Source organism: Camelus bactrianus, chromosome 8 (assembly GCF_048773025.1).
Source record: "Camelus bactrianus isolate YW-2024 breed Bactrian camel chromosome 8, ASM4877302v1, whole genome shotgun sequence".
Taxonomy (NCBI): Eukaryota; Metazoa; Chordata; class Mammalia; order Artiodactyla; family Camelidae; genus Camelus; species Camelus bactrianus.
In genome coordinates this window covers 63,289,744-63,305,638 of record NC_133546.1, presented here as the reverse complement: position 1 = coordinate 63,305,638, position 15,895 = coordinate 63,289,744, and the positions used below count along the sequence as shown (strand labels likewise).

At 40.5% G+C, this 15,895-nt stretch overlaps 1 protein-coding gene across 2 annotated transcripts in view; it reads left to right on the top strand.

Annotated features, from left to right (window-relative positions):
* CYB5R4 (cytochrome b5 reductase 4) overlaps positions 1 to 6,485 on the top strand; it is a 68,367-nt gene extending 61,882 nt beyond the window's left edge. For both annotated transcript variants that reach the window (XM_010972867.3, XM_045508611.2), the window contains 2 exons: positions 724 to 888; positions 4,628 to 6,485. In XM_010972867.3, the coding sequence (XP_010971169.1) occupies positions 724 to 888; positions 4,628 to 4,682 (220 nt within the window). In that variant the 3' untranslated portion in view covers positions 4,683 to 6,485. The remainder of the gene's footprint in view (positions 1 to 723; positions 889 to 4,627) is intronic.
* Positions 6,486 to 15,895: the final 9,410 nt, after the last annotated feature.

Genomic DNA, 15,895 nt, shown 5'->3' with positions numbered 1-15,895 from the left:
AAGGACTCCAGACTGGTGGGGCCGCAGTGCTTCCCTGTGGAAGTGATGCTGGAGCCAAGAACTGAAGAGCAGGATGTGGTAGAAACATTACAGAAAGAAGAAAGAGAGTGGGCGGGGTTGTGGCAGTGAAGGCTGAGAGAAGTAGAGGACAGAGGAGCTCAGACTTGGTGAAAATTTGGGCATGGAGGGGGTGGCAGATAAGCGCCAGGTTTCTGGTTTGTACAGCCGAGTGGGTCGTGGTGCCGTTCACAGCAGTGATGTCAGGTGTGGGGCCGGGAGAGGGTAAGTTGAGATTGAGGGTGTGGAGACAGTAACAGTAAGAAGTCAGATAGGTCTTTGGTTATGAGGGTCTAGGACTCACTGGAGAGGTCTGAGTCAGAGATTAAAACTGTCACTGGTAGTTGCTCCTGACTGGAATTTATACGAGCACGTTACTAATAGAAATGTGTTCTCTGAGATCCCTTGGAGCTCCCTTTCTAGTGACTTCGACAAAAAATGTCACTCTTCTTATTTGTATCAAAAGTATGTCTTTAATAAATATGGATTTACCCGTGTGCTTTTGCGATATCTTTGCTTATAATCTGTTCCAGTGCTTTTGTAGCAAGTGTATCAATCTCCATAAATTCCGTTGTTCTCCAGGGGAGAAAAAGATGCTTTACTGAACTTGAAACATGTTAATAATGTTTCACATAATAGACTTTTTTAAATGTTTCTTTTCTCCAGGTTTGACGTTGAATTTGTCCTCTCAGCACCTACTTCTGAATGGAATGGCAAACAGGGACACATTTCACCAGGTCTGCTTTCTGAATTTTTGAAAAGAAGTTTAGACAGATCCAGAGTCCTCGTCTGCATCTGTGGACCAGTGCCGTTTACAGAGCAAGGAGTAAAGTGAGTCACAGTGTGGTAGGAAAAAGAGTCCCAGTGCCGTGAAATGAAGAGCTCCTCTAGAGGGCAGCTGATCTCGCTCTCAGTCCTTCCTCTTCATAGGAACCTGCACTTTAATAGTCTGTTACAGCCTAAGAAAATAACAGAGTGCTAAATCTGCACATGGGTGGAGGGTCAGAGTCCCCAGTTATGCCTAGAGATAGACGTGTACACGGAAGTGAGGCACAGCCAGCTCCTCATGCCTCTGCTCACGGCTGGCGGTCTGGGCACATTCACAGGATTGGTGTCAGGTCTTTTGGGGGACACTAGATTCAGCCTCCTCTTCCCCCACAGCTTTATCATATATAATAATTAATAAGCAGTGTTCCTCCTTGTAGCTTGTGATCTTTCTTCATTCTCTGCAACTGGGTGAGGGTTAGTAAACAAGACAGTGGAGAAAACCAGGCAGCAAGACAAAAACCAGAGACCTAGGACGAAAAGCCAAGATAAGAGTTGGACTCTGCACAGTGAAAACTCGGTCGTAGTGACCGTCTTATTTAAAAGTCACCTTGATCTGATTTAACTCTAAAAAGACACTTTGAAATATTTGGTTAGTTGCAGCCACTGTTGGCAGCCGTTTCTAGATGACTTCACAGTATGACTGCCTTCGAAGGCCTGTGCTTCCTTTAGTCTGTGACCCAACCTAGCATTTTGCTGGATGATTTTCTCTCTTGCTATTTTATTTTTTATTTGAATTAATAAAAAGATTGATGTCAATAAATAAATGAAGACACTAAAAAGTGTTTCTCTCCACATTGTATTTAGAAGATATTTTAATTAAATTTCAATGTATTTCTGGATGTTAATACTTTCAGGAAAATGTGCATCTGTCTAAGCTCTCTCAGTAAAAATTTTTAATTGCTATTTAAACTTCCACTCTTTTAAAGCTCAAACAGAACTATTAAAATTATAGTGAAGACTAACAATAAGGTTGGAAGTAAAATAATTTTCAGAAAAAAAGGCTGAGAGCTGTACTCCTCTCCTTCGTTGACACTGCCCACTAGGAGTGTCCAGATGTTTATAGATTGCAGTCTAACCCTGCGTTTAAATCATGAGAATCATGAACTCTGATCATTGAAAGAGACTGCGTGTAAGGCCACCTGGTCCATTTTCCACTGACTGAGGAGGGACCCCTGGTACAGCACCCCCGATGGAAGTGTGCTGTTTGCTCCCATGAGTTCTGGGCTTCCTGCAGGCTCTTCATTTGGGTTCCAGGCAAGGCCTAGCCAATTCCTTGCCTACTGGAGCCTCAGTCTACGTATAATTGAATCAAAGGAAGCCAAAATTCTAGTATTTTTTTTTTTCATTTTTTAAATTGACTGTAGTCTCTACAGCTTTATTTCCTCAGCTTTCCCTCCGAGCAAGTCTTCCTGTGCTGTGCTCGCTGGCCTGCCCATAACTGCTGGAGTCTGACCTGTCATCATATGTGGGTCCCTGCTGCCACTCACCCCGAGCGTGTTGTGTAGAGCGGCCATGTGAGGTGTAGCTTGGTTCAGGTCAGGACTTCATAGCATCTGCCCTGTGACTTTCAATTTAGGATTCCTTATTTCCTTGTTTCTTTGACTTCCTGATCCTCACCATCTTACCAGGTGTGGTGTAGCTCTCACTAGGCAGTTACGTGGGTCTTTCATCATGTCGTAGTTCCTGCTGTCCTGAATGGCGGCTCTTTGGGCTGCCCGCTGCCAGGACCCTCCAAAGGCACCCTCATGTCTGCTATGTAAGTGTAACATACATTCCAAACGTGCTGTCCATATTAGGTAAAAATTTGTCAAATTCGTATGATGTAACAGAGAAGGACTCAGAAACTTTTTTTTTCAATATAGATAAAGAGCTTATAATTATTTGGCCGATAAAGGTCCTTTCATCCACTAACTAAGCCACTTTGTGTATTGCATCGATGAATAAACAGTTTCTGCTTTTGGGCCCACACAGCCGAGCGGCGGGCATGGGCGTACATGCCAGTGACCCCGAGTGCTATAGATTCTCTTACTAGAGAGGAAATGAGGTGCTGCAGACATTCAGAAAGAGACAGGTTGCTTTTACCTAGGGTTGTGGTGTTGGAGCGAAGGGAGCCACATGGTCAGGAAGACCAGTTCTTTGAAGATTGACTAAAACGTCCCCAGTCAGAGGAGGTAGAGGAGAATGGTGCAGGCAGGGAGAAGACAAGCAGGCACACAAGGGGCCTGGGTGATCAGGGACTTGACTCCTGGCCTCCTGTGGCTGGCGTGGCGCCCCTGGCCAGGGGCTGACAGAAGGTATGGAGGAAAGGTGGGATGCCTTCAGATTGTGCGAGGCTTGCCTGCCGCACCAGGTTGGCCCTCGTAACTCCTGTGCCATCCCATCCGTTTGTCTGAATATGTTTGTCTGCCCTGGAAGCTGCCAGTTGGGGTTTAAATCCCAGCCCTCCCACTTACATTCATCCTCCAGTCACTAGCCAAGTGTGCTAGGGCCAGATCCTTCTCAGCTTTAGAGCACTCACCTGTCCCAGGGAGTAAATAATAATACTTAATGCGTGTGAAGTGCTGAACACAGTGACTACATATACTAAGTACTAAGTAAATGTTTATTATTTTCAGCAGCTTTTTAAACAGAGCTACTTGTAAGATTTTAGTCTCCATTTCTAGTATTTTCCAAGCTGAATCATACTTAAGCAGTATTTCTGCTTTTCCTGTTCAGTGGGGAGAAATTTAGATAGAATGCTAAGATATCAACTCCTTACTTTGAAAACTGGTGAATAAAGGGGGAAAAAAGAGGAGGGGAGGGTACAGCTCAGTGGTAAAGTGTGTGCCTAGCACGCACAAGGTCCTGGGTTCAATCCCCAGTACCTCCATTAAATAAATAAATAAAAACCTAATTACCTCCTCCCTCCCCAAAATAATTAATAAATAAATAAAATTTTGAAAGATAAATAAATAAAGGGGAAAAAAATCAAGCATTTGTTCTGCCTTTTCTGTGTGAGCTCTACCACTGGGTAACCATGTAACAAATGAATAGACATTACTCTTTATAGAATTCCTCAGCTGATAAATGAATGAAAAATAGTAAGTTGAATATCACCAGCTTCAGTCCTTAATGAACTGATGGATCTGTATGGAGGTCGTCAGTGGTTGTTAGCATCCAGAGAGGCCACCACGTATCACGTGCCTCCTGATGAAAGAGTGCTGTCTATGAAGTAGTCTCGTCAAGAAGAATGGAGCCTGTACCTAATCAGGCCTCTAGGTCCAATTACTAAATTGTGGGAGGTAAGAGGAAAAGGGAACGTATTATTTAAAGTAAACCACAGGGATGTAGCAAAATGAGGACTGTGAGAGACTCAACACATAAAAATCTGATTTTGTCCACAAATAAACTGCAGGACAGGGAGAGGGAGATGGAGGGGTTCTGAAATATCAAAAGGTACCTAACAGAGATGTAAATCAGTCACTGTGGGTAGACTTTAATTGAATCTTGATTCAAACAAACTTTGAAAAATTATGGCATTTCTGAGACAATTGAAAATTTGCACCCTGAATAGGTATTTGATGGTGTCGAGGAATTATTGTTAATTTCTTTTGGAAGTGATAATTGTAGGCTTTCTTAGAAAGTACATACCAAATGGGGAAAATGAAAAAATACTGTGGTTATGATGGTAAACTTTGACCTTACTTCTTTATTTTTAAACATTTTCTCTAAGAAACATGTGCTTTTTTATTATGTTTTCCAGGTTGCTGCATGATCTGAACTTTTCCAAAGACGAGATCCATAGTTTTACAGCATAATAAAGAGCTGTCATTCAACTGTTTTATCTAAATTTGTGATTACTTAGGGTTTTTTAAGAAACATTTTTGTATATACTGAAAGGTTAACTAGAATCCAGGTTTCAGTTTCTTAAATGAAATCAAATGTTCCTTCACTATAGATAACCTGTTGACTTTATTTTGTACCATAACTTATTTTACTACTGATATTTGTCCTGGAAAATCAATCATGGCAACAAGTACATGAGGGATTTTGTTTTGAATCACAAAGTTCCTTACCATTTAAACTGTATCACTGTTTTACAATAAGCTCTTGTGTTTTATGACATGATAAAGTAATGATCATTTTGATCACGTTTCTATGCTGTAAAATGTCTTATTAGCAATACAGATTAAATTTTACATTGCACTGTTAACTCAGGAAGTGATCGTTTATGTCCTTGTTATTGCTATAGAAACATGGAATGTTATAACTTATTAAGTGATCCAAACATTTTGTGTGTATATGGCCTTGACACAGAGTAGAATAAAAAAATACTTAAGTACTTTTTAATCTTTGTAGTAGAAATGTGTTTGAAGGCAACAATATGGGGTACTGTCTGAGGGGAATTTTAAAAGGCGACAGTGAAAGGTTTTGGAGACACATGCAGCTGTGAATTGGATGTGTTAGAAAGTTTAAGAGACCCTGGACAGCTATTTTGATTCTTAGCCCAAACTAGAGGTGTCAGGAAAGATAAGGAAAGTGTAGCGTCTTGTGCCATGGCCTAACACAGTCATCTGGTGCTTTGGAATGGGTTCAATTTAAATTCTCTTTGAGCCCGTCTAGACCAGCTGGGTGAGTGAGGAACACTCTGTCCTAAATGGCACTTCCTGGCTGGCCGCTTTCCCCGCAGCTGGCAGTCCAGCAGGGGGCCCTCCTGCGCTCTGCTGTGTGGGCAGCTCTTCTCCCTCCCCGCGGCCGTGTGCAGCCTTCCAGAACTTTCACAGGTGGGGGGGATTCAGCAAAGCGTATCAAGAAAAGTCATGAGCTTCCCATGAGGCAACTTTTGGATGTATCTGTGGCTAAGCATAAGCTGATTTTGATTTTTCAGTCTTATTTGAGGTAGCAGCAGTGCTTCACAGAAATAAGTGGCGGGGGGTGGGGGGTGGTCTCCAGTTACCCTGTGAATATTTTGTAAACAGCGAAGTCTTTACTGAATGAATGGTGTACTCAGGAGGAACGTGATATTACCAATCCTTGTCACCAACACCCAGCTGAGGAAGCTTCGCAGGTGCAAGGGGCTGGTCAAGAAGCTTCTACTGCCTCCATCCCCAGAACATTCATGTCAAAGTCTCTCTGTGAACATATTTTTTCATTTCTCTAGGATGAATACTTAGAAGTGAAATTGCTGGGTTGTATGGTAACCGTATATTTAACTTATGTTTAAAATGCTATTTTATTCTGCATCTGTTTCTAGCTCTAATGCAGAGACATATACCAGCTAGATAATCGTGTTTTGGAATGTACGGTTTCAAGCTTTTAAGAAAGTGCCAGGTCTTTTTTTTTTTCCAGCTGGTTGTACCAGTTTATATTCCTGCCTGTGTTGTATCAGACTTTCAGTTCTTCCACATCCTCAGCAAACTTGAATCATTACTCTTACATTTTAGTGGGTAGTACTATCTCATTGTGGTTTTAATTTGCATTTGTCTGATGTCTGCTGGTGTGTAACATTATCATGTGCTTATCAGTCATTGGTGCATTGTCTTTTGTAGGGTGTCTGTTTTAATCTTCTGCCCATTTTTAATGGGATTGTTTTTCTTCTTGTTATTAAATTGTAAACATTCTTTATGTATCTGGATACAAGTCCCTCATCAGTCATGTTTTGTGAACATGTTTCTTCCATTGTGTGACAGCAAATCGTATGGAGTGCTTAGAGCAGGAATAAACTTAGAGATGTAAATCAATTTAAATTCAACCAAGATTAAGAATGTAAAATAAATACTAGTGCGGGAGGCAGGAGGGAACTGTGCAGTTGATATGTGAATGACTGAAATTCTAGGAAGGAAACTCTAGTGATGGAGTAGGGAGGACGTTCTGGAAGGGAGGCAAGCAGCTAATGGCAAGCAGGACCCTCATGTGACACTGTCAGTTCTGGTTCAACGGAAAACATGTTAAATGGTGAGAGTCAGAACTGCCGCCGTAGAGGCAAATACAAGCCACCCGTGCCGTGTGGAAGCTTGGCTCTATGGGAGGAACAACCATTTACATGTGGCAGCACATTTTGTCTGTTGCTCTGTAGCAGCTGGGTGCTTGAAGGTGAATCTGAAAATGATGCCGTCAACTTTCTTTCTCGAATTCAAGGATCTTACGTTCTGATTTAGGATTTTCTAATCAGCCATCTCAGCCCATGCTGATCAGAATCACGCGGGGAATGCGGTTGTATTGTAGTGTTTGCTGAGGTCGCCTGCGTAGGCCTCATTACTGTTTCCTCTCATTTAGACATGCTGAGAAACGCAGTTACTTGTGCTCTGTCCAGATAACCCTTGCTCTTGAAACACGTCTAAGGGAAAAGCTGCTGAAATTCTTAGTGAAACACATGCAGCTGTTGTGTTCATCCTGCTGAGGCTCTCCCACTTTCTGAGCAAATTAATATCTTATTTATACAAGAATTGTCACAAGGCAGTTTTCAGGATAGCCACATTCTTAAGGTGCAGTTTAGAAAAAAAAATCACAGAAATCATGTTATGTCCAGATTTTCCTCGTTGCCTTTCATATATTGGGTGGTGTATTTTGATAACTATACTTTCATATTTTAAAATCTTGAATTTATTGTTCTAAACCTTTGGGAAGGTGGGAATTCTGAGCAATCAACCATCAGAAGAAGAGGCAGTCTCCCTCACCCAGTTAGGAAGTAGCAAAGGCAACCAGAGGGGGAGATTCAGGAATCACTGGGGTTTCAGGAAGAGCACAACACAGGTCAGACTCAGAAGTAACAGGTGAAGACACCACCTGTTCCCTCAGGAATGAAGCCATGGAGATGTGCCCCTTTGTGCTGGACCAACTCAGGGAAAAGTGCTGGTTCCCTGGCCCCCCATCATCCTAGCTGGGGCAGAGGAAAGCCGTGTGTGTGTGTGTGTGTGTGTGTGTGTGTGTGTGTGTGTGTCCTGCCCAGGTGTCCCGTGAGGTGGAGAGCAACGTTCCAGTGGAAGGTGATTTCACCCCTAAACATTCTCCATATTGTCGTCTTAGTCATGAAATCATAAATAATAATAGCTAATATTTACATAGTGCTTTTTAATTGACAAAGTAAATTCCAACCACCCTGCAGGGGTTGCTGGTAAATGTTGAACAACCAGCTCTCAAAAAAAAAAAAAGCTTCGATGTGTAGAATTTTTGTGGTTTACGTCCCTTTGCCAGGGCCAATGTCAGTGTGAGGTGACTGAACGTGGGGTGGGGAAGAGATGGGCACCTTGGCTCTGCCCTTGGGTAGGAGTCCCAGGGCAGTCATAGAACCCGGCAGTGTGGAAGAGCCAAGCACGTGCTCTCACTTAATACCCTCAAACTCAACAAGGCAGGCATACAATGCTTGGTTTGGGGATGAGGCTTCAAGAAGCTAAGTGACGAGTCACCAAGTGGTAGAACCAGGACTGGAGAACAGTCAGTCTGATTAACTTGGCCAAGGTCACACACTGGTAGGAGGCAGGGTTCTGATGGGGAGGGCTCGCTTATCCCAGAGAGCCCTCTGAATTTTGTCTTCTATTCTGTGAGATTAGAACGCTCCCACGTGATGGTCAGGTCTAGAGACTGCCAGAAGCACTCTTATTTTATCTATCCTTGTTTAAAAACTACTTAAGTGAGACAGGAACACAAGGGCTGCCCTGGGCAGGGCAGAAGAGCGAATGTGGAGAAGGCCCTATCCCCGATTAGCTGGTGACTTTGGGTAATGGACTTCCTCTCTTGGTGCTGTGTTTTTCTCATCTGTACAATGGGAATGATTGGTGGCTGAGCAGAGTAGGCACTTAATGCATGCTGGCCACAAACACACTAACAAAATACTCTGGGTTCTTATATATTCAATGAAACAAAGAAGCTGAGCTTTTTGGAGGAAATACCACAAGTTTTTTGTAAGCTGAGAAACACAGGGTATAATTAATGGGCACTTTATGAACCATTGCTGTTTCTTACACAAGCTTTGTGTTGTGAATTCCTATGAACACATTTCAGAGTTTTGACAAACACTGGGATTGATATATTTAGTGAAGTAATAAAAGTACTTTGATGCCAGTGCTTCCTTATCTTTTTAATAAAAATCAAATATTTCAGACATACAAAAACGTGGAGAGAAAATGTGATGAACAAGTAAGTATTGCCTACCTAGCTGGAGAAACAAAGCACTTAAAAATACTGTTGAAGAACTTATTTTTTGAATAGATTTTATTATTAACATTTAGGAGGATTTTATTATATTCACTCAACCCTAATCCATTGTCATATTCATGTATTGAGAAAATTTTCCTTTAACTTGTGGCTTTGTCTATCCATTTTTTAAACAATATATTTTATAATAAAGAGTTTATTTTGAAAAAAAAAAAAACTGTTGAAGACCCCGAGGGCCACTTCCATAATCGCATTTTCTTCTGTCTCACTCCCAGGGTTACCATTATCCTACAATTGGTGTTTACCATTCCCATGCATGTCTTTAACTGTGTACACAGTCCCAAACACCATCCCCATGCAAAATGCAGAATTGTCTTTTATGGTTTTAAACTTTCCACGAACGACTTTGTATATGGTCTTCTGCTCCTTGCTTTTTTTTAATGGCCCTGGTTTGGGGGGTAAATCCATGTTAATATGTGTAGCCCTAGTTAATTCATTTTAACTGTGAAATAGTATTCCATTATTGTATGAATATATAACATTAAAAATCAATTCTCCTATTGAACCTTGAAATTGTTTCCAATTTTTTAACCATCCCCAAATGGTTAATATTCTTGGACATGTCTCCTTGTGCATATGTGTGAGAATTTTCTCTGGAATATTTATACCTAGGAGTAGGATTTCTAGGTCATAGATTTGCACTTCCAATTTTACTGGAGGAAAAAACCCTTTATTTTCAAAATTGGTTGTGTCAATTTACCTGCTCATTCACTATCTGTTAGAGTTCTCATCAGTTTGTATGCTTGAAATGCTTTTTATTGTTTGACTTTAGAAATATTCCAGGTCTAACGTGCGGAATGGTCTCAGTGCCTTCCCCTGACGTGCTGGGCATTTACCTGTTTGCTCTCAGATCTTTCCTCTCCTCCATCCTGGGAAGCCTGCCTCTGAAAAGACAGTTCCCAGGGTCCCTTGCCCACTAGCTTCCATTTTTGTTCAGTTGATGGGAAGCACTGGTAGGAGATGGAGGAGAGAAGCCAGGATCTTTCTCCCCATCCATTCTGCCTCCCACTCGGCTGGCTGGTCCCTTCTCCACTCAGTGCCTGCTGGGTGGCCCCAGACCTGGAGTCTGAAAACACAATCTCTTCTCTTTCCTTTCCAGCCTAGGGGTTCCTGCAGTTACAGCTCTTGGTTGCTTTCCCTTTTGGGTTTCCAAAGCCTCTGAATTAAATTTCTTACGTTGGACAACTGGGTGTGAATGTTGCTTTCCAGTCTGAGCCCAAGGGATACAACTAACCCAAGTGGGACTGAGTTCTTTTTCTTCCTCCCTCCATCCTTCTTTCCCTCCTTGCCTTTTTCTTCTGCCATTTAGAGCATCACTGCTGTAAATTAATGGCACATGTCTCTGTGTATTTTTTTTGTTGGGTTACCTTTTTCTTACTGACTTATAAGAGTGCCTTTAAAATTCTGAATTGTCCTGTGAGTTGCAAATGTTGTAACCTAGTCTGCGGCTTGTTTTTTTTGTTTGTTTGGGGTTTTTTCTGTTTTCTTGTTTTTTGACTTTTGACTTTTTAAGTGATGTATTTTAATGCTCAGGAATGTTTATTTTAAATGTAATCAGATGTATCAAGCTTTCCCTTAGTGGCTTGTGTTTTTCATATCATTTAAGAATCCTTTCCTCCCCGGGAGTCAAAAAGATGTAGTACTGTTTTTTGTTTTTCATTTTTCTAACTTGCTTTTCACATTTCACATTCACAAATGACTTTGCTTTCCACATGTCAGGTATGTTATTCATCTGAGATTAATGTGCATGTGTGGTGAGATGTAGTGGTCTGATTCTTTCTTTCAAATGGGTAACCAGTTATCCAAGAATTAGTAGTGTGTTAGAACTACCTCGTACCAGCCCATGAAAGTCCACTGTTAAATGCTCAGGAATTCCGGTAGCTGGTGTTAAACACATTGCTAGCTCGTATTGGCCATGGTAGGAATTTTTATACCACGGTCATGGGCAAATGCTGCAAGTCAACTCCTTCTCCGACCTCTGGTGACCTACACCAGCATGCCACTCTGCACGCAATTCTCTATCCAGAACTTCATTGTACAGTGCAGTGTTTCAAATTGAAGGTCACAACTCTGTCATGGTTATAGAATAAGTTTTATGGGTTACAACAGTTTTATGGGGTTTATTTTTTTTTTAAATGAAATGGGGCTAAATAGAAAATGCCGGAATGCCTTGCACATAGTCACTATAACAATTTTCCTTGAATCTTCTGATTTTGTTTTATGTATATATTTACCTACAGACATATGGCTGTGGTTTGGGTTGCAATATTAAATGCATTTCTCACTGTGGGTGACTCTGGTAGAACAAAATGTGAAAAGCACTGGACCAGTTTGTCCTTTCCTCCTTGATTTAAAAAGCCAAGTGTGTCATGTTCTCGGGTGTCAGGTTTTCATCCAGGAATGCATCAATACCTGAGTTCTCTAGTCTGTGGGTTTGTGGGTTTCTTTGGCCCTTCCCTGCACCACGTTGCTTCACTCTTCAAGCTTTAGGAGAGTCTGCATAGCTGTTAGGGTGAGGGTCCTCACCCTGAAGTTCTTCAGAATTGTCATGCCTGTCCTTGGTTCTTTGCTCTTCTGTATACATTTTAAGACAAAGTTGTCAAATTTCATGAACAGTACTGTTGGGATTATGACTGAAGCCTTATAGCTTATTTGGTGGGGGGTCAGGTGGCAATTAACATCCTTAAAATATTTACTCTTCTTAACCTTGAACATGATACATATCTCCACATATATAGAACTCCTTTAATGTCTGTCAATAAATTTTTATAATTCCCTTCATGAAGACATGCATTTTCACTAGATTTACTTCTAGTACCTTATATTTTGTTGCTGTTGTATATAGAATGTGCTTTAGAATTACATGTATATGTATTTTTTGATATTTAGGAATGCAACCTATTTTTATTTATTTGTCTCATGTCTAGTATACATTCTGGCTTCAACTAGTAATTCTAATAATTGGCCTATTTTCTCTTGAGTTTTCTATTTAGATAATGAATAGCATCTGTGACTAATGGTAATTTTATTTCTTCCTTTAAAATCTTTATTCCTATAATTTTCCTATTCTTTCTTCCTGTGTGGGAAATTGACCCCCATCTCCACCTCCCCAAAAAAGTGTAATCTTAGAAAGTCTTTATCTTATTAATTTTAAATTAAGAAAGGAATGTTTCTAATGTTTTGCCATTAAATAGGATATTTGTTGTAGCTTTACAAGTTTTATCAGTTTAGGGAAGTTCCTTTTTACTCCTAGTTTGCACATCATTTGTTTTAAATTTTTTTTATTGAAATATAGTTGCTGTACAATATTATATCTTACAGGTGTACAATATAGTGATTCACAATTTTTAAAAGTTACACTCCATTTACAATTATAAAATACTGGCCGTATTCCCCATGTTGTACAATCTATCCCTCTAGCTTATTTTACACCTAATAGTTTGTAGCCCTCAATCCCCGTCGTTATATTTCCCTTCCCCCTCTCCTGCCCTCCACTGGTAACCACTAGTTTATTCTCTATATCTGAATTTGTGTTTTTAATTTTTAAAAGTGTTAATTTTATCAAATGTTTTTCTTATTCCATTTTTTACATTATGTATGATTTTTCTATTGCTAACATTTTTAAGTTGAGAAAATTTCCTTCTAAGTTTGTAAACAAATGTGCTGTTTTTCTTAAATCATCAGATTTTTAGGAAATGTTTTTCTTTATCTACTGAGATGATCTTATTTTCTCTTTTATTCAGCTAATGTGATAATAGATAAAATGTAAATAAAAAATAGATTTTCTAAACTTAACTCATGTTCTTGGGATAAGCCCAGTTACCCAATTGGGTCATAATTCTTGTTTTGTTTTGTTTTTTAATCGCTGAATTTTCTTTGCTAATCTTTTATTAAAGAGATTTTGTCAATGTTTATAAGTGAGATTAGCATTGTTATTTTCATCTTTTAAATCATTCTAATCTGGTTCTAATAACAGAGTAATACTGGTCATGTAACATGTATTTTAGGGTAGGCAAATCTTCCTTTTTTCTATTTTATGATGAAATTCCTACGTGGCAGGAATCTGTTCCTTCAATGGTTGGTAGATCTTGTTTGTAAAACTGTTTCATCATTTTTCCCCTGATCTCATGGGCAGGTTTTTATATATATATATTTTTAATTGAAGTATAGTTGTTTACAATGTTGTATCAGTTTCTGGTGTACAGCACAATGTTTCAGTCATATATGAACGTATATATATTCCTTTTCATATCCTTTTTCATTATAGGTTACTACAAGACATCGAATATAGTTCCCTGTGCCATACAGTATAAACTTGTTGCTTATCTCTTTTATATATAGTAGTGTGTATCTGCAAATCTTGAACTCCCAAATTTATCCCTTCCCACCCCCTTTCTCCCCTTGTAACCGTAAGTGAAGTAAGCGAGAAAGAGAAAGAAAAATACCTTTTGATACCACTTACATGTAGAATCTTTTTAAAGGACACAAATAAACTTATTTACAAAACAGAAACAGACCTACAGACATAGGGTTTTACATTCTTGGCTGATTGTCTTTAATATTTGCAGATGTCTCAGTCTGTTGGGGCTGTTACAACAAAGCCCCACAGACCGGGCAGCTCATAAACAGAAACGGATTTCGCACAGTCCTGGGGGCTGGGAAGCCCAAGAGCAAGGTGCCAGCACGGTCGTATTCTGGTCAAGGGTCTCCTCCTGGCTCAGAGCCGGCACCTTTCCACTGTGTGCTCACGTGGTAGAAGGGGCCAGAGAGCTCTCTTTTTCGTAAGGCACAGGTCCCGTTCATGGCTTAAGCGTCTCCCACAGGCCCTGCCTACTGAGATCATCAACTTTAGGGGTTAGGATTTCAGTGTACGAGTTCTTGGGGGACACAAACATTTAGACTATAGCAGGGATTCTGTGCTCCCCCCCCACCGCCCCAAGTCAGCTTTGCTAACATATTTATCTAGAAAATGTTTTCTTTTATCTAACATTTCTAATTCACTGGGGAAAAATTGTTCAAAGTATTTTCTTATTTTGGGTATTGCGTCTATATCTGTAGCTAAGGGCATTTTTTTCATTCCTATTATTTGCAAATTCATTCTCTCTCTCTCTCTCATATCAATCTTTTCAAAGATTTAGCTATTTTATTAGTGTTTTTAAATAATGATTTTCTGGTTTTGTCCATCTTTCCAAATGTATTTTTATTTCTTCAGTCTCATTATTTTTGCTTTTCCTTTTTTCATCTACTAACTGTGGCTGCTTTACTGTGACTCCACTTTTTCCTGGGACTAGGGAGTGGAGCTCAAGAGGAGGAAGAAGAAAATGTACTATTCCTGGAGTGAAATTAAGCCAAGAAAAACTGAGGCTGGTGTGTCTTCTGAGAAGTGCTAGGCCCAAGTTGTTCTTTAAAGGAAAAGTTTTGAAACCCTTCTTTTGAGCTGTTTGGAAAGCCCGAAAAGGTATGTTCTAGGGAAATATTTTTGGAGAAGGTTCATGCTGTTTTTCCTGCATGACAAATTTCTATGCAATCTCAGAGGCAAAAGGAGAAAGCTGTCCGTTTTCTTTACTGCTGTGATTCATTGCAGAGCTCATAAATGCCTCATTACAGGAGGAGAAAATAAGAAAGCAATGACTATATAATTTATTTCTAAGCCACAGTTCATGGGTTGAGCTCTGGCATTTTGCCTCGCTGATACACCCCTACCCTCATGAAACCGGGGCCCACGTGAATGACAAGGTTTTCCCAACCTCCAGCATCTGCGAGAACCCAAGTGATATGCAATTGTTAGGAAGAGTTTGTTCACAGAGGTCTTTATTGTCCCCCACCAACTTGGTCCCTTTGTTAACTCAGAATTTCTGACGTCCTCCAAGCCGACTTGGGGCAGATACGTCAATCTCTCAATATAATAGAATATTTTTTTAAATCAAGAAGCTTCTAATTTAATGTGTACAATTAAGTAAACAAACAATTGTGGGTGCCTTCCACTAAATGCTGCATTAGAAACAGGCAAAGTGTGCTGTGAGAGGTAGAGACAGAATCTCTCCCTGGTCTTCAGGAACCATAACAGGTTTCCTGGAAGAAGAACTGAAGCTTAGATTATCAAGTTGGTGGAATCTCTTTCAGAATGAGCATGATGGGCAAGGAGTTAAGGCCAGAGGGATGAGCTGATTGGTGGGCTATATAAAGGCACTGAGGCCAGGCCCACGGAGAAGCCAGTGTTCCCATCTGCTCAAACACTCCAGTAATGAGAAAGGAGGCAGGAGAGGAGGGGTGGGTGGTGAAGCATCTCTTTCTTAATTGGATCAGTGGTGGTGACTTCCAGTGCAGAAGATGCACACCGACTCTCAGATTTCACCTAGAGTGAGGGTAGTGTCACTCAACTGGTGCCACACAGAGGAGGAGCCATCTGCTCCCATGCCACCTGGCCAGGCTGCCTGCTGCGTGTGCTCTCAAGTGACTGATCTGGGGACAAGATCTTTCTCCTTGTCTAGACCCTGCTCCTCACTGACCTTGTATCCTGCCTTGTCGTTTCTAGAAGACAGTAGCAGCTGAGCCAGATCAGGGATTGGGGCCAAGGCTGATCTGGTCAGTAGATGCCAAGCCTTAGGACATGGAAGCTGGATGAAGGCCGTGCTGACTGCTCCCACCATGTGCATCAGGGCAGCAAATAGAGGACATAAACATTCTCAGAGAATGTTCTATTTGAAAAATAACTTCAAAAATTATTGTCATATGAAATGTAAGAAGACTGTGTTAGAATTCCATACACTTATATCAGTTGATATAAAGTCTTAATCTTTATATCTGGCCCTAGGGT